The 23,752-nt window shown below is 50.2% G+C and overlaps 1 protein-coding gene across 1 annotated transcript in view; it reads right to left on the bottom strand.

The window, feature by feature from the left end:
- Window positions 1–23,752, bottom strand: part of LOC144806397 (CD5 antigen-like) — a 226,496-nt gene that overhangs the window by 165,241 nt on the left and 37,503 nt on the right. The window contains exons 2-3 of the mRNA XM_078672761.1: window positions 22,630–22,703; window positions 14,313–14,636 (exon numbers count right to left, since the gene is read on the bottom strand). Of these exons, the coding sequence (XP_078528887.1) occupies window positions 14,313–14,636; window positions 22,630–22,693 (388 nt within the window). The 5' untranslated portion in view covers window positions 22,694–22,703. The remainder of the gene's footprint in view (window positions 1–14,312; window positions 14,637–22,629; window positions 22,704–23,752) is intronic.

Raw genomic sequence — 23,752 nt, 5'->3', positions numbered from 1 at the left:
TAGGCCCGACCTTAGTGCAGTCCCATAATATATGGAAGAACCAACCCTCTTCTCCACACCCTCTCAAGCAGAATTGCGAGTTCACATAGCCTTTTCGATACTGTGTCGTACGTGGGGTGTAGGAGCGATGCAGATTACGGAGCTAAACCAGCCAGAATCTAGCTCAGATCGCCACTTCCCGCGGGCTTTGCTAGGCCTCCCTCCAGTCATCATCCTCTAACAACCCTAGGTCCGATTCCCATTTTTCCCTTTAGCGGACCCAGGGGATCAGTCAGATTATTGATAAGTTTTTTGTACATGAGGGAGATGGCTTTGTCTATCATTGAGTCCAATAGCAACCTGTCTTCCAGTGGGGCGTATTCCGGCAATTGCTCCCCAGCTCGTAGGTGATTATATAGGGCGTGTCTGAGCTGTTGGTAGTACAGGAACTCTCCATTCCACATTTGGAATTCCGTCTGGAGGGACACAAACCCCACCACGTCCCCTCTCTTCCATACATCCCCAAGCACATCAATGCCTATTAGACTCCATTTGAGAAGATCCTGTAGCTTCACCACCGCCGGGAGAAAGTTCCCGGCCCACAGAGGGGTCCGATCCGTGAGCCTCGCCTCCCAGCCCAGCAATTTCGTTGCCCGTTTCCAAATTCCTACTACTGCGACCGTCTGGGGTGGCAGGGACATGCATCGCCTGCCTCTACCATAAAGAGCAGCCAAATACGTTTCGTCTCTGAAAACCATGCGGTCCACCCGGGACGCTGGCTCCTCCATGGGGGCAAACACCCACCCATTGACGTTAATCAGATGTGCCACCCAATAATACAGACGGACATCTGGGACCGCCATTCCACCTTCATACACTCCCCTCTGCAATTTCCTAGGAGCAATCCTTGGACACCCCCCGCTCCATAACAAAGAGCGTTGCTCCGATTCAAGCACTCTGAAGGTTTGCTCCAGCACCAGGAATGGCGTGTTTTGCAATACATAGAGTAAACGGGGGAGTGCTATCATTTTAAATAGGACCGCACGACCCAATAGGGAAAGCGGGAGGGTCTTCCAATGCTCGGTGTCTCCATGTAGTCGCTCCAATTGAGACAACACGTTCAGGCGCATAAATTCTGCCTCTGACTTTGTTGTCCAGATCACCAGATAGCGGAATACCTCCTTCCATACCAGCCCTTCGCACGCTTCTATTAGGCACGGCGGCGGGCCCGCAAGGACATGACCCAGGGACTAATCCCAGCTGATGCGGTACCCTGAGTACGCACCAAACCTGCTTAGGAGCTCCAACAATCTCTGGATGGAGGCAGCTGGCCTTTGAACGTACAGGAGAACATCATCAGCGAATAATGAAATACGCTCCTCCCATCCGCCCCCAAGATCTATGCCCCACACTCTAGGGTCTGTCCGCACCCATGTCACCAATGGCTCCAGGGCCAAGGTGAACAGGGTCGGGGAGAGCAGGCAACCCTGCCTCGTGCCCCGCCCGAGTCTAAACTCCCGGGACAGGGTTCCATTAACTCTAACCCTTGCCCGTGGTTCGGTGTAAAGCAATCTCACCCACACCCGGAACTTGGCCCCAAATCCCAGTTTTGCCAGAACAGCGTAAATGTAATGCCATTCCATACTGTCAAATGCCATGTGGGCATCTAGTGATAGCAGGGCTGCCGGTTCGTGTGGACGGGCTGAAACCGTCTGTAGTACCCCAAAAAGATGCCTTAAATTAAGCCGCGTGCTTCTGTGTGGCATAAAGCCCGACTGATCCGGGTGGATCAGAGACTGCACCACCGCCCCAAGTCTGGTGGCTAGGATCTTACCCAGAACCTTTTTTTCATAGTTGAGGAGCGTTATGGGCCTGTAAGAACTGCACAGGTCTTGCGGCTTGCCAGATTTATGAATTACTACTATCGCAGCAGATCGAAGGTCCTTCGCAAGCAGCCCTTCCTGCTGAGCCTCATTGTACATCCGCAGCATGTGGGGCGCAACTCTGCCAGAGACTCATCCAAAGGCCTCCGCCGGGGACCCGTTGGGCCCCGGCGCCTTCCCTGCCTGTAGGTTACCCATGGCATTTTCTATCTCCTTTACCGTAATATCCGAGTCCAAAATATCTCAAGTGACTCGCTCCTGTCCCTCGGGCTGAGTGGTCGCTCCCCAGTGTCCCCTCGTGACACTCGGTATCGTTGTGCTGCTTTTCCTCATAAGAACTGCCTAATTTTAATTGCCTGCTGTGTGCCTGCTTGCCGAGTTGATTTATTTGCACTTTAAATTATTTTATCAGCCGCTTTGACTGTTTGTGCGCGTTTTTCACTAGCGCGACGCTGTGCTCCCCCCTCCGCCTCCATTTTGTTGTTATTGTGATCCCTGGAGCCCACCACGCCTCCCAGCTGAGCCGCCCTCCCACTGACCAGATCAGCGCTCCAGTACCTGAGAGCGCCATGACTCGCTCCTGTCCCTCGGGCTGAGTGGTCGCTCCCCAGTGTCCCCTCGTGACACTCGGTATCGTTGTGCTGCTTTTCCTCATAAGAACTGCCTAATTTTAATTGCCTGCTGTGTGCCTGCTTGCCGAGTTGATTTATTTGCACTTTAAATTATTTTATCAGCCGCTTTGACTGTTTGTGCGCGTTTTTCACTAGCGCGACGCTTTGCTCCCCCCTCCGCCTCCATTTTGTTGTTATTGTGATCCCTGGAGCCCGCCACGCCTCCCAGCTGAGCCGCCCTCGCCCCTCCCCCTCCACTATCCATATATGACAGCTGCTCCCGCGCGCAGCGTCCGCGCCCAATCCGCGCCGAAGGTGCGCCAAAGGTAAGCCCGTCTACGCCCGTCTGCGCCTGGACCGCGCCCAGCGCCAGACCCCCTGCCCCTCGCACTGCCCAGCCATCCCGCATTACCTACGATGCCGCCACCCTCCTAGCCCTTAACCCCGGTCGCGCCCCCAACTGCATCCAAGCCGCTCCTGGACACACCCATGGACCTTTCTCATGCTACTCCTGCAAATTCAGCGGTACCGACAACATCTCCACTACGACCACACCACAGATTCCCGACCCCAACCACCTACAATGCATCCTTCTCAACACCCGATCGGTCCACAGACACGCCATTGACCTATGGAATCTACTAGACACCATCTCTCCAGACGTCGCCTTCCTAACAGAAACATGGATGAACGCTTCCTCCGCCCCAGACATCACCATTGCCATCCCTGAAGATTATAAGATCACACGCAAGGACCGTGCCGGCCACACAGGAGGAGGAATCGCTATCGTCCATAAAAAATCAATCCACATCTCAACCAGCTCTGACGTCAACCTCGCCAACTCTGAACACCTTCACTTCCAGATCCACATCGACCCCAAGACCACACTCAGAGGCACCCTCCTCTACAGACCACCAGGACCCCGCGCAAAATTCAGTGAAGACATCACGGACTTCATCACTCCACACGCGCTCCCCTCCAAAGATTACATCCTTCTGGGAGACCTCAACTTTCACCTTGAAAAGAACAACGACCGCAACACCACCACCCTCTTAGACAACCTCGCCAACCTCGGACTTAAACAACTGGTCACTTCCCCCACCCACATCGCAGGTCACACACTCGACCCCATCTTCACCTCCAGCAACCATGTCTCCTTCAACCACACTGCGGATCTCCTCTGGACTGACCACAGCTGCGTTCACTTCACCTACAACAAGCCTAAACCCATCAACCACCCCCAACCAACTCTGCAAAGAAACTGGAACAAAATCACCATCGACCAGATCTCCTCATCGCTTCTTCTAAACCCCCCAGCCCACTCCTCAAACCCCGACCAAGCCACCAACCTCACCCTTTGGTTATCCAACAGCGCCGACATCCTAGCACCACTGAAAAAACGACAATTCAAACTCGGCAGCAAGAAGGCCTCCTGGTTCAACGATGATCTTAAGAAATCCAAGAAACTCTGCCGCTCCCTTGAGAAGGCCTGGAAAAAAGACCCAACCACCAGCACCAAGGACGCCTTCAAAAACGCCACCCGCATACACCACCAACTGATCCGAAATGCCAAGAAAGCCGCTTTCAAGGACCGACTAGATAACAACGCCCACAACAGCAAGGAACTATTCAACATCGTCAAGGAATTTACCAATCCCTCGGCCAACTCCAACGACATCACCCCCTCTCAAGCCATCTGCGACTCCCTAGCCTCATTCTTCCACAACAAAATTGCAGACATCCACAACAGCTTCGACAACCAACCCGGAGATCAACCCACCCAACCATATGCTGAACATTCTCCCCCCTTGAACACCCTCAACGACATGAACCCAATCTCCACTGAGGACACCATCCGCCTGATGAACTCCATCCACTCAGGATCCCCCACTGACCCATGTCCTCACCACATCTTCAACAAAGCAGACTCCGTCATAGCACCGCACCTCCGAGACGTCATCAACTGCTCCTTCAACTCCGCCACCTTCCCGGAAAGCTGGAAACATGCTGAACTCACTGCCCTTCTGAAAAAACCCACAGCGGACCCCACCGAACTCAAAAATTACCGCCCCATATCGCTCCTTCCTTTCCCGGCCAAAGTCATCGAGAAAGCTGTCAACAACCAACTCGCCGCTTTCCTCGAAGCCAACAAATCCCTCGACTCCTCACAATCTGGCTTCCGAGCAAAACACTTATGGCATACGATTTTGTATAACTTAATGTTTACAACGAGCTCAATGGCAATGAAAACATTGGAGGGGGGGTGGCAGAAGAAAGAGAGACGCACACTTGTACCATGAAGGATATTACCTTATATTTAAGAATTGATAATGAAAAATGCATATGAATAAGTTGCGACATACAAATATTATACAAAGTGCAGTGTATCCCAAGTGAATAGTGAGCAAACCAAGAACGTGTATAACAAGGTGAACTATACCGGTTTCAACTGTGAATATTTACAAAAACAGGAAACTAGAATCTAAACCAATTATGTCAACAAATGATTAGCCAGCCGCTATAAAATTATAGAAACTGTGTTGGTCTGATTTGTTTCCTAGGGCGTCGACGGCGTTTCGACCATTAGAATAAAGGTCTCATCAGGACTGGGCAGTGAGGGACATCTTGCACCAGGGTGTAAATGGCCCAAGCGTGTGAAAGTAAACTGAATTTACTTACAGTGAACCCGGCCGGGCACACTGTAGGCACAGTTGGTAGCGTGTCTTTATTTTATTTTAGATATTCGCGGTCAATGCCGTTCCACCGCCAAGTCTCACAGATTTGCTTGGCGCTTTTGAATCGTGCTGCTCGATGGCTGGCTCCGATCAATCCTCTTGGACACTCCCCTTACCAGAGGATTGATCGGAGCCAGCCATCGAGCAGCACGATTCAAAAGCGCCAAGCAAATCTGTGAGACTTGGCGGTGGAACGGCATTGACCGCGAATATCTAAAATAAAATAAAGACACGCTACCAACTGTGCCTACAGTGTGCCCGGCCGGGTTCACTGTAAGTAAATTCAGTTTACTTTCACACGCTTGGGCCATTTACACCCTGGTGCAAGATGTCCCTCACTGCCCAGTCCTGATGAGACCTTTATTCTAATGGTCGAAACGCCGTCGACGCCCTAGGAAACAAATCAGACCAACACAGTTTCTATAATTTTATAGCGGCTGGCTAATCATTTGTTGACATAATTGGTTTAGAGTCTAGTTTCCTGTTTTTGTAAATATTCACAGTTGAAACCTGTATAGTTCACCTTGTTATACACGTTCTTGGTTTGCTCACTATTCACTTGGGATACACTGCACTTTGTATAATATTTGTATGTCACAACTTATTCATATGCATTTTTCATTATCAATTCTTAAATATAAGGTAATATCCTTCATGGTACAAGTGTGCGTCTCTCTTTCTTCTGCCACCCTCCCTCCAATGTTTTCATTGCCATTGAGCTCGTTGTAAACATTAAGTTATACAAAATCGTATGCCATAGGAACCACTGTTTTTCTATATAAACGTACTGCCCTGGTTCCGCTGTGAGTAGGGTTTCCCTTGTTTTTCCATTTCGCATTTCCGAGCAAAACACAGCACTGAGACCGCCCTCATCGCAGCAACAGACGACATTCGAACTCTACTGGACAACGGAGACACAGTCGCCCTCATCCTCCTCGACCTCTCTGCAGCCTTCGACACAGTCTGCCACAGCACCCTTCTACAACGCCTCAGAAACATCGGAATACAAGGAAAAGCATTTGAATGGATCACCTCGTTCCTCACCGGAAGAACCCAGAGAGTCCGCCTTCCACCATTCAAGTCCGAGGCCACTGAAGTCATCTGTGGTGTACCACAAGGATCCTCACTCAGCCCCACCCTCTTCAACGTATACATGAGCCCCCTTGCGGCCATCGCTCGCCAACACAATCTCAACATCATCTCCTACGCGGATGACACTCAACTGATCCTTTCTCTCACCAATGACCCCAGCACCGCCAAAACAAACCTACACGAAGGAATGAAAGAAGTTGCCGAATGGATGAAACACAGCCGTCTGAAACTGAACTCAGATAAAACTGAAGTCCTCATTTTAGGTACATCCCCCTCTGCATGGGACGACTCTTGGTGGCCAGAAGCCCTCGGAAAAGCACCCATCCCGACAGACCACGCACGGAACCTAGGCGTTATCCTGGATTCCTCACTTTCAATGAACAGACAAGTCAGCGCCGTATCCTCATCCTGCTTCAACATTCTTCGCATGCTCAAAAAAACATTTCGCTGGATCCCCACCGAAACCAGAAAAACAGTCACCCATGCTCTGGTCACGAGCCGACTGGACTACGGAAACACCCTCTACGCAGGTACTACCGCTAAAATCCAGAAGAAACTCCAACGAATCCAAAACGCCTCAGCCAGGATCATATTAGACATCCCGCGCAACGAACACATCTCTGGCCACCTAAAAGACCTCCACTGGCTACCCGTCAATAAGAGGATCACTTTCCGACTGCTAACCCACGCACACAAATCACTCTACGACATCGGACCAGAATGCCTCAACTCACGACTGTCCTTCTACACCCCCTCCCGCCAACTACGGTCTTCCAGCCAAGCCCTCGCCACTGTACCCCGCATCAACAAGACCAACATGGGAGGAAGATCCTTCTCATACCTGGCAGCTAAAACATGGAACTCACTCCCCACTTACCTTCGCCTTACCCAGAACCACCTAGCATTCAGAAAGCAACTTAAAACGTGGATATTTGACAAGTAATCCTCCTCCCGTCCCTAAGCGCCTTGAGACCCTATGGGTATGTAGTGCGCTATATAAATTCTCTGACTTGACTTGACTATCTGCCGGCTCCAGAGTGGGCATCTGCAAGGGGCCAGAAAGTCCTCACAGTCCCGCTCACTTCGTAGAGTGCAGGACCGATATACTTTCTCATAAATAAATAAATAAATAAATCGTAAATCATACGTTCTTATATAGCGCCTTTCACCATAAGGTCTCAAGGCGCTTGCTTTGGGAACCCGTCCTGGCTTTTCCCTGCGAGATAACCCCTAACTGGGCATCCCCAAGGTGAAAGCCAGGCACCTCTTCGCGGTGGGGCCATTGTGGAGATTAAGCAAGCTATTGCCCAGAGTTGCAGAGTGTGAACCCATGATTCGAATAGGCGCCGAGGCGAGAAGTATCAAGTCCGTGGACATTTTGAGCTCAAGACCCTGCCGCGTCGGGAATTGCACCCTGGTCCCGGGTCTGACCTCTGCATCCGGGTCTGCCTCCTCTAACCGGTGAGCCACACTTCTCCACTAAGGATAATAAAGAGCGAACTCTTCCGCTATGCCCGCGCTCGTAGTCTGCATTGCCCCCGTCTTCGTCCGTATCCCAGGCACCCAGTTACGCTCCCTGTCCCTCCTCTCCAGTAGGGCTATCATCTTGTTGGCCTTGTCACCCAGGTCGAACACACGCCTCTGGGTAGCCAGAGCTCGCGACCTCCCCTGATCCGAGAGCACATCATTTATTTCTTTCTCAAGGAACCGCAGTCTATGTCGCCTTTCCTGTTCTTGCTCTTGAGTTTCCTCCCTCTCCCTCACTAAGGCGTGAAATTCCGATTCTATCAATCTGGGCGCTTTTCTCCTTATGCCGTTTGCCCACTTCTGCTTGCACAAACCCCCTGACTACAGTCTTATAAGTCTCCCATATAATATTGTGTGATTGAACCGAGCCAACGTTGCCCGAAAAATATTGGTCTACACGCTCTCGAAAGTGTATCCGAAACTCTTGGTCTTTAAACAAAAAGGCGTCAAGTCTAGGGGGAGCACTCCATTCTCTCTCTGGGCTCTGTAGTTGCACCTCCACTGGGGAGTGGTCCAATATATACCCCTTGCCTTATGACACCCACCTTGGAAGGAGTTCATGCAGCCCACTTGTGTGAATAGATAATCGAGTCTGGACCCCGACCCGTATGCTGCAGATATATGTGTATATTGCCGAAGGTGGGGGTTGTGTGCCCTCCAAAGGTCTACCAGGCCCATTGCCTGCACAAAATCCCAGCGGTGACTTGTCCTCCCCCTATTAGATGGACCCGGTGATCTGTCAATGTCTCTTACCATAACCTTGTTCACATCCCCCCTAGGAGGAGGACCCCAGTCGGCATCTCCAGGAGCAGTTTCCCTATATCCAGAAGTGTGGTACTGTGCAATTTTGGGGGAATATAGAATGAGCAAATGTTAAGAGTCATACCCTCCCACTGGCCAGTTATAGCTGCAAACCTTCCCAACAGATCCAGCCAGTTCCTACCGATCACCAACGGTAGAGAATTTTTAATCAGGATTCCGGCCACCCTAGAACCAGTGGTGAAGCCGGCATGTGCCCTCAGAGTGTAGCCAAATCTATTAAGGGCCTTATAGTGATTTCCTATCAGATGTGTTTCCTGGAGCAATACTATGTCGGGGGCATGCCTGCGGAGGTATTGCAGAACCATGGTGCGTTTGATCTTGTTCTGTAGGCCGTTAACATTCCAGTATAGCATAGTGACTGTCTGTGCCTTTAACGCATGCATCATAAATATAAATCAGTACAGATTGAGAGGACGGCTCCTCAACTCTACTGCCTCCCCCCACCTGCCTACCCACCAATCGCGCCTCTAGAGCCAAAAGAACTGTGTAGCAGAACAACATTAAAGCCATAAGCAAACACACAACCAGTCCCCCCAACCCCAAACCCCCCACCCTGCTACTCTGCTTCGCAGACCAAATGGGCCTGACATACCCCAACAAGCAGAGGGCCTGTCGCCCTAATAACGAAAAACTTAGGGGTAAATGTGGCAACCAGACGGGCAGCCCAAGGGTGACATCCGGCCCAGCAACAAAAAGTTCTAGCCACCCCACCATACCTGATCACCAAAGTAGAGATAGAACACAAAATACTGTCCCTCCGGTGGACATCACTCCCCCCCGGCCTCACCAACAGTACTTTACCACAGGTCCTCCAAGGGTGCAGTGCTGCTCCCCGCCCAAGTTCGTAGAAAGTCCCTATATCTGCTCAATGTGGCAACAGCCAGTCTACTAGGAGATTCAGTATATCGGACTTGGAAACCATCCATACTTTCTCGCCAGACCCCACTCTCCTCAGTTTCAGCCCATGTCTGGCGAGGCTGACAGGCTGCGTGCCACCGCTCTGTTAGGCGTTTTGGGAGTACCTTTCATCCGACGCTCACCGCTCACTGAATCCATTGATGACGCTGGGGACTGGCCCCTCGGGTTTCTTCAACCACCTTCCTGTCGTGGACCTCCTGTGTGCGGCGCATTCTCCTTGAGCCACGTCATGGCCTCCTCCGGGGATGTGAAGAAGAAGGATTTATTATTAGCCAGGATCTTGAGACGCACCGGGAAGAACATCATATATTTGAGGCCACGCGCCCGTAGCTCCTTCTTTACGCCATCAAAAGAGCGGCGTTCCTGCTGGACCTTGAAAGTAAAGTCAGGGAAAAACCTAATGGTAGCATTGTCAATCCGAAGGTCCCCATGCTGGGCGGGCCGCCTGCAACACAGTGTCCTGATCCCTGAAATTGAGAATTCAAGCAATGATTGTCCTCAGAGGGACTCCCGGGCGGGGCGGGTGACCGACGCCCGAAGAGCGCGCTCAATGACAGAGAACCTGGCGAGTCTCTTGGGTTTAAGATGGTTCAGGATGAGGTCTTCCAGAAACAAATCCACACTTGGCCCTTCCATTTTCTCGGGGACACCCACCACCCATACATTGTTCCTCCGGGCCCTCCCTTCCTTGACTTCCAGCCGAGCCACCGCCAGCCTCTATTGGTGAGTCAGATGCTGGACCTGCTGCTGCAGCTGCTTGGTGGTGCGCTGAAGCTCCACATTGTCCGTGGCATTCTGGGTGGCTTTCTCCGACGTTTTATTGAGGTCCGCCCATTGTAGCGCCATCTCGATTGTCACCTTATCGATTTTGGACTCCAACGTGGTACCCAGAGTCTGTATGGCCTGCATAATAGCGGTCAAGGACGGCTCCGATGCCTCAGCTGCTTTCCTCGCTGGGGGATCGCCCCCCCAACCGTTGGGCCGTGTACTTGTCAATGGTGTTGGCTTGCGTAGCTGCGGGGTTCTTGGGTTTCATGACAGTCTTAGAGGAGGACCACGAGGCACTTCCCGATCCACATCGCTGCCCTGTGTCCTCCGTCACTCCGCCAGTGTTCCGACTACGTGCTACTGGCGCCATCTTCCACCGTTGCAGCCGCCTTTTGGGAGCATTATGCTAAGGTTCCCAGTCCGTTCACTTGTGCCCAAAATACCACACCGTTGGCCCCAAAGTCCGATCCTTTGCCTCCTCCGCCGAGTGGGGGTTGCCACCCTTCTTTCCGCACACCCCCTGGGCCACCGTCCGATGACCTCTAGCACCCCATCCCGGTATCCACTGACCGTTGATTTGGGACTTGTCCAGCCCCTGCTACTCCAAGCACCAGGATGGGTTCCACTCGGTAGCCAGGCTCCACTCTTCGTCTGGCTCCCGGTCGTCACCCACAGCCCCAGGGCGGACCTCCAATGCTTGCAGCACAATCACTCGCCACCGCCCTCCTCAGCCAAGGCGATGGGAAACAATTATGCAGGTTCTCCATTCCACTGGCGCGGGGGGTTCGGAGATTATCTCCCCCTCTGCTCCCCGGGGGGCTACCAGCAATGTCTCTGGGGGGGACCTCCCACTGGGATCACTTGTCAGTCTGCCCCCCTCTGCTCCCGGGCATCAGGCTGCCAGTCTATTCCACAGCACACGTCCATACGGCCCCGGCCCGTACCTCACCTCCAGGGGCCTAGTTGGAACTTTCCTGTGCCTTGTGCACTTGGGTCGCCCACAGCCGCCATTGGCGTCTCTCACAGCGGGGTTCCTCGCCGGGGCCCACGGACCCGTTGTGGCTATATCAGGAGGGGAGCCGGTACCAGGGGGCTCGCTCCCACCCTCCCTCGATCCTCTGTATGTAATGCGCTGCGGCACCGACGCACATACACCTCACCCGGCCTCTTCGGCACACGAGGCCGGGGCTGTTCCCTACTCGTCGTCCGGATTTACTTCCACAGATCTCCACCGGGCCTGTCGATCCTCTGTGGCTGCACCGGGAGGGGAGCTGGATACAGGGGGCTCGCTCTCTCTGACCCCCGAACCTCTGCTTGACCCGCGAGATTTCACGAATACGCCCACTCTTCACCCGGCCCTTCCGCTGCGCAAGACCGGGGCTTCCATCTCTTGGCCATCCGGAGCTAGGCCCGCCGGGAGTCCCGGCCGCCGAACTCTGCTGCCGAGTCGCTCAGGGACCGCAAGGGACCGGAGTCGTCTCCCCCGGCTCCGGAACACCTCCGCCCTCAGAATCCGGAGAAGACAACAGCGGGGCACCAGGATGATTGCAGGATTTTCAGGGCCTTCAGCCGACCCTCGGGCGAGCCTTGGAACTAAGCGGCCATCTTGGTTGCCGCCAGGCCACGCCCCCATTCCACAATATTTTTAACTCGGTATTACGGTAGTTCAAATTTTTTACCCTCAATATTCTGTCTCATTGTCAGCTGGAAGGGGTGTGTTAGAGAATCTTTGTCACACCAATGGGTTGGCTTAGCCAGATCTAACCCTTCAGGAGAAAGTTTCTCCATCTAGTATTTTGAGAGAATAGTGATTTCTGGGGCAACAATATGCCACACTTTGGAGAAAGTGGTCATACCTGAGGGTGGAACCCTGCTTCCCATTGTTCTGGTTTGTCCCCCTGCTCAACGCACAGGAATACTGCATAAATATTGAAGAGCTGCCACGCAACTCAGATCTACTTCCTGGAACATTAAGGAAAAGAAGGACTGCCCTGATGAAACCCTGATCTGTACCCAAAGGACTGCACTTTGAAGGACTGCACCTGCTGCACAATCTGGTACTACAGCCCTAAGGACTTTGCCTGACTTTACAAGGATTAAGGAGTGGACTCCCTGTAAACTGCAGCTTAACTGAGCTTACCTGTATCATATCTACCAAGAAGTCTCCATCCTGGAGTGCGTCCAGTAGATTTTTAAGGATTTGCCCTGTGCATTGCAGTCCCAATATCCCAAGGACCATCTCATAGCTTTTAGACCTCAGATTGGTGTTTTGGACACTTTGAACCCTCCAGAGCAACTTCAGGATGAAGTCTCAGACATTTGAGCAACTTTTGGAAAAAGCTACATAAGGTGACCGACCGGATGTCGAGAGTCAAGCCGACTACATCGAACTGCGAACCTGCCTGGATTTCTGGTCCATCCTGATGAAAGCTCCAGAGCTCAAGATTTCCAGGAGATGAATGGGGCCTCACACAGAATCAGGCAGACAACGTTGACCCAGATCTGGTTTGAAGAAGAGACTTCCTTCACGTTTGAGTAAAAATCCTCCAGACAAGTATCTAAGTGCAAAGGTAAAATTTTGACTGAGACCTCCCGCTTAATGTGTCTGACCAGGGCTACATTGTGGTCAGCATATACTTTGACTTGATCCTGCTTGCGCGACTAGGTGTCTCGATTTTGCACTCTTGTTTTTAAACACTAGAAAGTGTTTATTCTTTAAAAATGTATACCTCCAGTTTCCTACACTGGATTTATGTCGTATTTATGTCTATTTGTTCATAAAAATGTAACCTATTTTTTAAATTTGGAGTTGGATTATTATAGTTTGTTGTGTCTTACTTATTTAATGTATTGTTGTTTTCAAATAATTTACACACCTGTCTCCTAAGTTACGCCTGCATGCAGTTGCCAGCTACCAAGGGTTGAGCAAGGGAATAATTTATTGAGACCTTGACTAACCTTTTTATTGTGTTTGTAGTCTAATTTGTAGTGGTAGGTCACTAACTATCACTACAAATAAAACACTTTCCAACAAGGTGTAATCACAAAGATGATAAGGGAAGATGTGCTGTAGGAGAATGTGTTATAACAATAGATGGAAAGAAAAAAAGAGCTCTAGGAGGAGGTGTAATCAAACTAGATGGGAAGTTTAGAAAGGGTGTAAGAGGAGGTGTATAAACACTGGTTGGAAAGAGGAGAAGTCTTGTAGGAGGAGCTGTAATCACACTGGAGTGAAAGATGAGAAGTAATGTAGGGTGAGGTGTAATCACACTGGATGGAAAAGGAAGAACTGGAGCAGGAGGTGACAATATAATAACACTGGTTTGAAATGAAAGAAGCGATGCAGGAGAATGTGTAATCGCACAGGAAGGAAGGCGAAGAAAGGGTGCAGGAGGAGAAGGATTAATTACACTGGATGTAAGGCTAAGAATAGTTGTAGGAGAATGTGTAATCACACTGAACGGAAAGGGAAGAAGCGGTGAGGGGAATATGTAATCACACTGAACGGAAAGGGAAGAAGCGGTGAGGGGAATGTGTAATCACACTGAATGGAAAGGGTGCAGGAGGAGGGGATTAATCACACCAGATGTAAAGTTAAGAAGGTTTTGTAGGAGGAGTTGTAATCACATAGGAGGTGTAATGACACTGGATGGAAAGGGAAGAAGTGCTGCAGGAGGAGATGTGATCAAAGTGGATGTAAAGAAATGAAACATTGCAGGAGGACTTGTTATCACTCTGGACAGAACAGGAAGATGTGGTGCAGAAGGAGAAGATGTAATGACACAGAATGGAAAGGGAAGAAGTGCTGCAGGAGGAGGTGTAATCACACTGGATAGAAAGGGAGAAAGTGGTGGGAGCAGTTTCCCAGAGAAGCGTGACCATGAGGTTGTAGATGGGGTAAGTCCTGTACTCTCCATTGCCTGTTTTCTGTTGCGTTTGGATTCCATGGCAGTCAGAAGTGGTTTTGCAGTTCTTACCTGTGCAGTTCACAGCTGCATACCTCCCATCATAACAAAAACTTTGAAACTGTTGAAACTGGGTGTTGTGGGGACACTGCAGCAGCAGTTTTTCATCTCCTTTGCACTGGACGTCAGACATCCCAACTCGATCATTCTTTTGTGCTCCGAAGGCGGAGGCTGGAGGGACTGAATTTGGAACTCCACAGTTCAGCTCTCTACACACCACAGCAGCATCCTTCATGTCCCATTGGCTGTCACAGACTCTTTCCCAGTGGACGAACCTCACCTGTACAATCCCAGCACAGGGGGCTTTGGAGCCTGTCAGTCGAACATCTGCGGTGTCTTAAAAGAAGGAGAATGTATTTATAGATTAATATTTATTCAACTATATCAAGAACTTCTTTCCAGTGCCTACCATAATCAAAGGAATGCAGAGACAGCTAAAGAAAGAGGTATTAATCATACTTATGTGGAGCCTGATAACTTTTGAGGTCAGAGGTCAGTTCCTTTCACACTGTTCTGTATTAAGAAATGCTTTTAAAGATTTCACTGTTAAATCTTATTACATGCAAATATGTAGTTTCCGAGCTCATGCAGAAAGCACATGATGGGGAAAAAAAGCCTAGGGGCACAATCTACCTGATTAGTCTAGCAGGATGTGTGACATAATCTTGGAATCAGTGGTAATTCATTCACAAACACATTTCATATGTATGGGTGGGTAGAAGATGGGTCTTAGCATGGAGAATGCATGTTCTGGCTTCTCTTCAAAGCATCATTGTGCCTTGTCCTTGCCAGTGGTGGAAAATCTGGCACGTTTTCGTATTTGAGTTATTTGAGTTATTAAAGCACACCAGCAGCAATTGTTCTGGACCAGTTTCCATCAGTGATTTTTTGAATTCGTGTGAATGATTTTCAGAGCATCAGGCAGACACAGAGGAGGCTATGGTGGAGGAGCATCATCCCACCCTGACAGCAGCATAAAGCAAAGACAAATAAAACAATAATATACTGTGGTTTATTATCCTTTTATTTTGTGTCCCGGAGTCTTGGGGGCGGTGCCAGCAGAATAACAGGCATCCACTGGGAGTGGTATGTACTGTTATCAGTATGCATCTCAGGTCAGCCAAACCACCATGCACACTTTGCATGCTCTCCACATAGGATGAGGCAGCTCCCCTGCCTCATCCTCTGCTAGCCGCAGCCGCAGACGATACAAGTTCATCAGATAGGTCTGTAATACAAAACTAGCATGCATTATTGTGCTTTTGTAGTGGTTTGAATAGTATTGGGCGAAGTGAGCATTAACCCCTTCTTCAGAGTGAATCCTGTCTCCTCCCTCCATCTCTAGCTCCATTATGGGTGAACCATGCTTGGTGAGGATAGCTAACCAAGCCAAGAGTTATTCCACCTTGTCGCTTTCAGCATGTGTTCTGTCCATATGTTGGCAAAAGCCGAAGCTTCTAAGCCATTCTGTTTCTGTCCCCACATACGCCCTAGCCTCCAAGAGGTCAGGCTGTACTTCCAGATGTCCCGGCCTATGCTCCTCAATTGCCCTCTGGTGACACTTAACTGCCAGAATGTCTAGCAGCAAAGTGTGTCTGACTCCCTTTGATTCAGCATCCCATTCCACATGGGGAGAGGATACTGTGTTAGAAATGTTGTCAAAATATTAAATCAGTTTGTCCCTAACTGTGGCTCAAATGCGATGGTTGATGGTCCAGCCAGTCCCATATCTCCTGTGAGTAGCATATGATTCTGGTGCATTCTGGTGTTGCCTCCCTCGGTCAGGCTGGAAATTGCATTGCATTTGCGAGGCCTATTTGCTGAAAACATCTTTAAGCACCCTGGAAGGAGGCCCTCTGCTTCTTCACCTCTCTTGAAAAGTGCGGGAAAATCAGCACAACCACGCTGTCGATTCGCAGTTCCTCCTTGCGTCTGGCCTGGGTTAGGATATGGTGTCTAGCTTTGAAATAGAGCAATGGGACCTCCACTGGCTGCGGGGGGCCCAAGCACTGGTGGCCTGGATGGTACTTGGTGGTGTTTCTCGAGTGCAAAGAATGCAGAAAGACTCTCAAACGCTATCTCTTCTCTCAGCCATTTTTCCAGGCAGTCTAGCATACTGTGACCTTCAAACCTTCCAGTAATCCCACCACTCTGATGTTATTGCGGCAGGAGCAGTTTCCAGCATCCTCTGCTCACAGTTCTAGTGTCCGAATTTTAGCCTCCATTTTAGTCACTTTCTCAGTGGTAGAGGTGAGTGCTGGGGATATCTCTGCCAATATGCGATCAGTCGTGGTGACCTGCTCAACAAGGCGCTTGTGGTCATCGCGGAAAAGGCCCATTTCCGATCGCAGGGTGTCTATTTTAGTCTCCAATGCCTCTTGGGAGGAAGTGGTGGGCAGTATAACATCTTGCACTGTGAGGTGCCCAGCCCCCCTGAGTGTCTGCAACTCCGGGCTTGCCTTGCTTGGTAGTCCTGCCGTGCCTCCAGGGTTCTGATCCTGCGGGTGGTTTTATCCATGTTTGTCACAGGTCAGGATGGGGATACTAGTCCTCAGTATCACTCTCAGATATCACAGTGTCTCTCTGGAGTGAGCCTGCAACAGGTTCTATGCACTAGCCAGGTGCCAGAGCAGTAGGTTCAGGTGCTGCAGCCGCATGGTGTCTCTGCTAAGGACAGTACAAAATCATGGTCCCAATCTGTTCACTCATACACATGGGGCCATAGCTCTCCTCTCTTTGCTTTGTGGTCTTCCCAGTAGGGGACCTCCAGGTACAGCAGCGGTTCCCAGGGGAGGAGGCAGAGCTACAGGTCAGCAGGTTCCCCCCCAATGTCACCTTGCTCAGACTCCTCTTGCAAGGCGGGCCCAGCAGTGCCAGAGGTTCCAGCACTCCATCAGTTCTCCTCAGCAGATGGGGTTCTTGGTACAGGGCCAAGTCCTCCTCTGCTACATCCATCTCAATGCCTGAGCGCAGGTAGCCAAGTGTCTCACAGTATCCAGTACCACTCGGGGGCCACCAGCAGGTGTTATTTGCAGTTGAGCCCCAGAGGTTCCCCCCCAACCTGGTCCTGGTCTTCAGCTCTGCAGCGTCCGGTTAGTGGCGGAAGGTCCAGGTGGGGTCCAAGTGCTGCATGCACGGTGATGCCGGGGAACCCTTCCAGACGAGGGCTGATACAAGCTCACTCTACTAAGGAAAGCAAAACAATTCCTACCGGAAGGTGATTTCTCAACAGCTGTTCACGGTATCATACTTTCACATCTGGATGGTGTTAATGTGCTGCTCCCCAGCCTCTCATACTTTGTGCTGGCACCCCTTGAGGATATCTCACATGCAGCTTGACACCTCATCAAAGGGCTGAAGACTTATGGCAACAAAAGCAGCACCCTTGTCAACCTGCACCATCCTAGGCACTAGCTGGGTCATATTTATTAATGACTTGTGTCACTCTTGCACCACGCAATGGAGCACAAGAACAACACACCTCTTAAGTTAGATTTATCAAGCCATGCAAGGCCACCTTGCAGGTCTTGTTTGGCCTGATAAATCTTGAGTAGCACAACACAGGGCTTGGGTGTTTCCACGCTTCCATCCATGGATTTTACTGGTAGACCTGCGAACGCATCAAAATGATACACATTCAAGGGTGAGGCATAACTAGGAGAAATATCTTTATTCTGCAGTACACATAGAAAGAGAAAATGCCTATCAGGATCAGATGGCCCTTCCTGCACAAAAACAATTCTCCTTGCAACACGATGAAAGGGAGACTGCGTCGGCTCTAGGCAGCACATTGTGCTAGTACAGGAAAAAGACAGAAATGTGCTGTATAATGTTAGTTGCATCACATTACTGCCCTTTTCCTATCATGCTGCACTGTAAAAATCCCACATACATACATACATTGTACTACATGACGGTGGGAATTTTGAAATGATTGTCAGCATTGAGAAAATGCTTATCTTTCCTCAGATAGTTTTTCATACACTGAAAATGAGGTAGTCACACAGCAGGATGGATTCTGTGATGTGCACATTGTTCACCCTTTTCTGGCCTTATCCTGGAAGGGCTTTCTCTGTCCGACATATAAATACATCTTTTATGATTTCAGACCTTGTTATCTTAGGGACATTTGATTTTGTGACTCTTCTCCCGGAACCCTGCTGTTTCCTGTTGCTCGCCAATGTCCTCTCTACTTTACATGGCAAGATCTTGCTGGAGGGCACCAATGAGGAAACCATACAATTGTGAGGACTATTAATAAATGGTATAGGTCTTGTCTTCAGTGGTGCAGCTGCTTGGGGCAGTATGCTCTCATTGGGCCCTTTGCTTGCATCCCAATGGAGTTCACTATTTCCTGCTGAAGTCACAATGGTTGGAATCCCCATATTGTATATTTTCATACAATTTCAGCTTTAATGTTATGTTTTTTCTTCTCAAGTGTGAATATTGTACATTGTGGACACTTACATAGATCCATGGCAGCTTTTCGTAAGAAATGCAAAAGATATGTTGGTGCAGAAGGTTTTCTGTGTTTATTTTATCATGCACAAAAGTTACACACTGTTGTCATGCACTGCACATCAATTTGTATGCTGCTGGTACATATTCAAGCACACTGTAATCTGTCCTTTGAAGACTTATGATCATTATTGAGTATTTCTAGGAGAGATCCACTGGTCTTGGACAGCAGTTCTGCACACACTACAGGGATGGTGATGCGATGCAGGGAGCTCTCCATTCAATGATCTGACACTGTCACTTTAACAAAGAGGTGCCTGAGAAATGTTATATAGTGAGTCTCAGTCACACTTGCCAGAGTTCTGCCTGTCTGTCTTCCAAGGATGAGTAAAGTTGTTACTAAAACAGCATCAACCCGTTAGAGGAACTCTATGACAGCCTCTCCAACTTTTTCCACAAAAGGGCACCACCATCTATAGAATCTTTGAACCCTAGCCCAAACCTACAGATTTCCTCAACCTTGCACTCCCTCACCGCAATCAACCCTGACCACCTGCTGACCACATGGAACCAGTTCACCTCCCCGGTCACCACCACCATCATAAACTCTGTTGACTTAGGAGCGTCGGTGGACCCGAACACACACTACAACTTCAACCTCGGAACCCACAGGATCAACCACAAACTCACCTCCCTGTGCAACACCTCATTAGCCATGGCCCCCTTACCCGAAGTCTGTAAACACACTGAGGTCAAACCGCTAATCAGGAAGGCGTCAACCGACCGAAGCAAACTCAAAAACTAATGCCCCATTTCCCTGCTCCCCTCGTGGCCAAGGTCCTGGAGAAGGCCATCAACAAGCAACTCACAAATTATCTGGAGCAGAACCACCCCCTAACACCTCTCAGTCTGGATTCCAACACAAACTCAGCAACAATACTGCTTTGTTTGCCTCTACCGATTACATACAAGCCCTCCCCGACTGGGGAGAGACAGAGGCACAGATCCTCCTCAACATCTTGGTGCTTGCAGCATGGTGCAAGGGTGCCTGTATTGGTGCTAGGCAGGATATTGTGCAACAGTGCTGGGAAAAGGCAGGAATGTGCAGCATTGTCTCGAATGTGGCGCATTCCTGCCCTTTCCCTGTCACGCGGCGCAGAACTGTGCTGCATAAGGTATTGATAAACATGCCCCCCAGTCTCTCAGGGGGGAATGTGCAAAGTGGACGTGATAGCTCCTTAAGTGCATTCCTTGCACTCCAGGCGCCCCTTGAGGGTCTCAGGTGTGAATGGTGCTGGGCGTTTGGAAGCGGTTGCTTGATGCACATAAATGGTCAATACATTAATTACTAGGACAACTCGTCTCTCTTGCACTGTCCTGGAGTCTCTTCATCAGAGGAAGCAGCTCAGACACATGCACTGGAGCAGCTCAGACCCATGCACTGGAGCAGCTCAGACACATGCACCGCAGCAGCTCAGACACATGCACAGCAGCAGCTCAGACATATGCACTGCAGCAGCTCAGACACATGCACTGCAGCAGCTCAGACACAAGCACTGGAGCAGCTCAGACACATGCACTGCAGCAGCTCATACACATGCACTGGATCAGCTCAGACACATGCACTGGAGCAGCTCAGACACATGCACTGCAGCAGCTCAGACACATGCACTGGAGCAGCTCAGACACATGCACGGGAGCAGCTAAGACATATGCACTGCAGCAGCTCAGACACATGCACAGGAGCAGCTAAGACACATGCACTGCAGCAGCTCAGACACATGCACTGGAGCAGCTAAGACACATGCACTGCAGCAGCTCAGACACATGCACTGCAGCAGCTCAGACACATGCACTGGAGCAGCTCAGACACATGCACTGCAGCTGCACTGGAGCAGCTCAGACACATGCACTGGAGCAGCTCAGACACATGCACGGGAGCAGCTAAGACATATGCACTGCAGCAGCTCAGACACATGCACGGGAGCAGCTAAGACATGCACTGCAGCAGCTCAGACACATGCACTGGAGCAGCTCAGACACATGCACTGGAGCAGCTCAGACACATACTCTGCAGCACCTCAGACACATGCACTGGAGCAGCTCAGACACATGCACGGGAGCAGCTAAGACATATGCACTGCAGCAGCTCAGACACATGCACGGGAGCAGCTAAGACACATGCAATGCAGCAGCTCAGACACATGCACTGGAGCAGCTCAGACACATGCACTGCAGCAGCTCAGACACATGCACTGGAGCAGCTCAGACACATGCACGGGAGCAGCTAAGACATATGCACTGCAGCAGCTCAGACACATGCACGGGAGCAGCTAAGACACATGCACTGCAGCAGCTCAGACACATGCACTGGAGCAGCTCAGACACATGCACTGCAGCAGCTCAGACACATGCACGGGAGCAGCTAAGACATATGCACTGCAGCAGCTCAGACACATGCACTGGAGCAGCTTAGACACATGCACTGGAGCAGCTCAGACACATGCACTGGAGCAGCTCAGACACATGCACTGCAGCAGCTCAGACACATGCACTGGAGCAGCTCAGACACATGCACTGCAGCAGCTCAGACACATGCACTGCAGCAGCTCAGACACATGCACTGGAGCAGCTCAGACACATGCACTGCAGCTGCACTGGAGCAGCTCAGACACATGCATGGGAGCAGCTAAGACACATGCACTAGAGGAGCTCAGACACATGCACTGGAGCACCTCAGACACAAGCACTGCAGCAGCTCAGACACATGCACTGCAGCAGCTCAGACACATGCACTGCAGCAGCTCAGATACATGTACTGGAGCAGCTCAGACACATGCACTGGAGCAGCTCAGACATATGCACTGCAGCAGCTCAGACACATGCACTGCAGCAGCTCAGACACATGCACTGCAGCAGCTCAGACACATGCACTGCAGCAGCTCAGACACATGCACTGGAGCAGCTCAGGCACATGCACTGGAGCAGGTCAGACACATGCACCGAAGCAGATCAGACACATGCACTGCAGCAGCTCAGACACATGCACTGGAGCAGCTTAGACACATGCACTGGAGCAGCTCAGACACATGCACTGGAGCAGCTCAGACACATGCACTGGAGCAGCTCAGACACATGCACTGGAGCAGCTCAGACACATGCACTGCAGCAGCTCAGACACATGCACTGCAGCAGCTCAGACACATGCACTGGAGCAGCTCAGACACATGCACTGCAGCTGCACTGGAGCAGCTCAGACACATGCATGGGAGCAGCTAAGACACATGCACTAGAGGAGCTCAGACACATGCACTGGAGCACCTCAGACACAAGCACTGCAGCAGCTCAGACACATGCACTGCAGCAGCTCAGACACATGCACTGCAGCAGCTCAGATACATGTACTGGAGCATCTCAGACACATGCACTGGAGCAGCTCAGACACATGCACTGGAGCAGCTCAGACACATGGACTGCAGCAGCTCAGACACATGCACTGCAGCAGCTCAGACACATGCACTGGAGCAGCTCAGGCACATGCACTGGAGCAGGTCAGACACATGCACCGAAGCAGATCAGACACATGCACTGGAGCAGCTCAGACACATGCACGGGAGCAGCTCAGACACATGCACTACAGCAGCTGAGACACATGCACTGCAGCAGCCACTAATGTTAGAGTTTAATGTTTTATATATGTTTTCCCTCCGTCTGGACTTGCATCATCAGTTCTGCATCTCTAGAAACACTTTAGATGTTACTGAGCTTTATGCTGTACGCTTCACCTCGCTAGGTCACATTATGGTTCATTTCAGCAGCCTTTGCTCATCCTTACATGACATTACTACCCCTTCCTTGAGTCCGCACTCACCAATACCAGGATGAAAGGAAACAACAGTCAGGACCAGAAGAAGGCAAATAGTCTTCCGCAGCATCCTGGAGGCTCTAGAAAAAGAATGAAAAGACTAGTTTACTCTGGACTGACCTAGCTCATTCTCCATCTCTCAGTAACCCAGGGCTCACATGGCTGCCAGTACCCCACTTTAAACATTCTAGTGATAACAAACACCAGAGTAAATAACAAATGAAGAATGGGCTGGACATTGAGGAACAGAAATATGCATCTCACTCTTTTGACATGAAACCGGGATCTTCTGTGCGGCAGCTTTGAAGTTAAAGCAGCAAAGCTCAGAAAAGAGAAGTGTTTAAAAGGAGATGGGAAGCTTTCAGTTTCCAATCCCAAGCACTCTTTACAAAAAATTGGTTATTTTTTGGTAAGGACATGAGGCCTTAACTAGTAATAAGTTCACAGTTGTTTCTTTACTGGGAACCAAGTAACTCATAGTAGCTCCTGATTCTCTCAGGGCAGCAAATCAGAGCAGACCAAGGGCTACTCAAGGGGGAGGTGTTGACTCATACTCCAATTCACTGGAAAATAACAATAACACTCACTAATGTTTATCCAGACACTGCTTTTTCTTTCATTTATTTTTCTTTAAAACAAACATGCCACTAATACTGTGGATGGAGATTTCATTGGATCCTGAACATACAATAACAATACTCCCAATCAACACTTAATACAACATCACAGTATAAGAGTTATCTGAATCGGGCAGGCCTACTGCCTTCATCAGGGTGTCACCACATTAGTAAAACCAGACATGCCATGTTTTGAAATCTCACCACCATCAAATCAATATGGACAGCAATCATATTCAAATGGTAACCATTGCAGTGTCAATGCAGTTAATGTCTACAAAACATGTTCTCACCACAGGTTGTGATGAATGGTCTTGAATTAAATACTAAATATATGTTATTGTTTGTCTGCATGTGCCTGCTGCTGGCTCGGGTTGGAGCGGCTCCCGGAGTCCAGGCTCATGAAGCCAGACTCCTTCCGTTGTTCTCATCTACCTTATTTTAACCCATGTGCTTGACCTCCATGTTTTTGAGTTTGTGCATGTGTGACTTGATTGATATATTAAGGTTGG

The sequence above is a fragment of the Lissotriton helveticus genome, chromosome 1_2, assembly GCF_964261635.1.
Source record: "Lissotriton helveticus chromosome 1_2, aLisHel1.1, whole genome shotgun sequence".
Lineage (NCBI taxonomy): Eukaryota > Metazoa > Chordata > Amphibia > Caudata > Salamandridae > Lissotriton > Lissotriton helveticus.
Note: the sequence above shows the minus strand (reverse complement) of the source record. Positions and strands in the feature narration are given on the sequence as shown.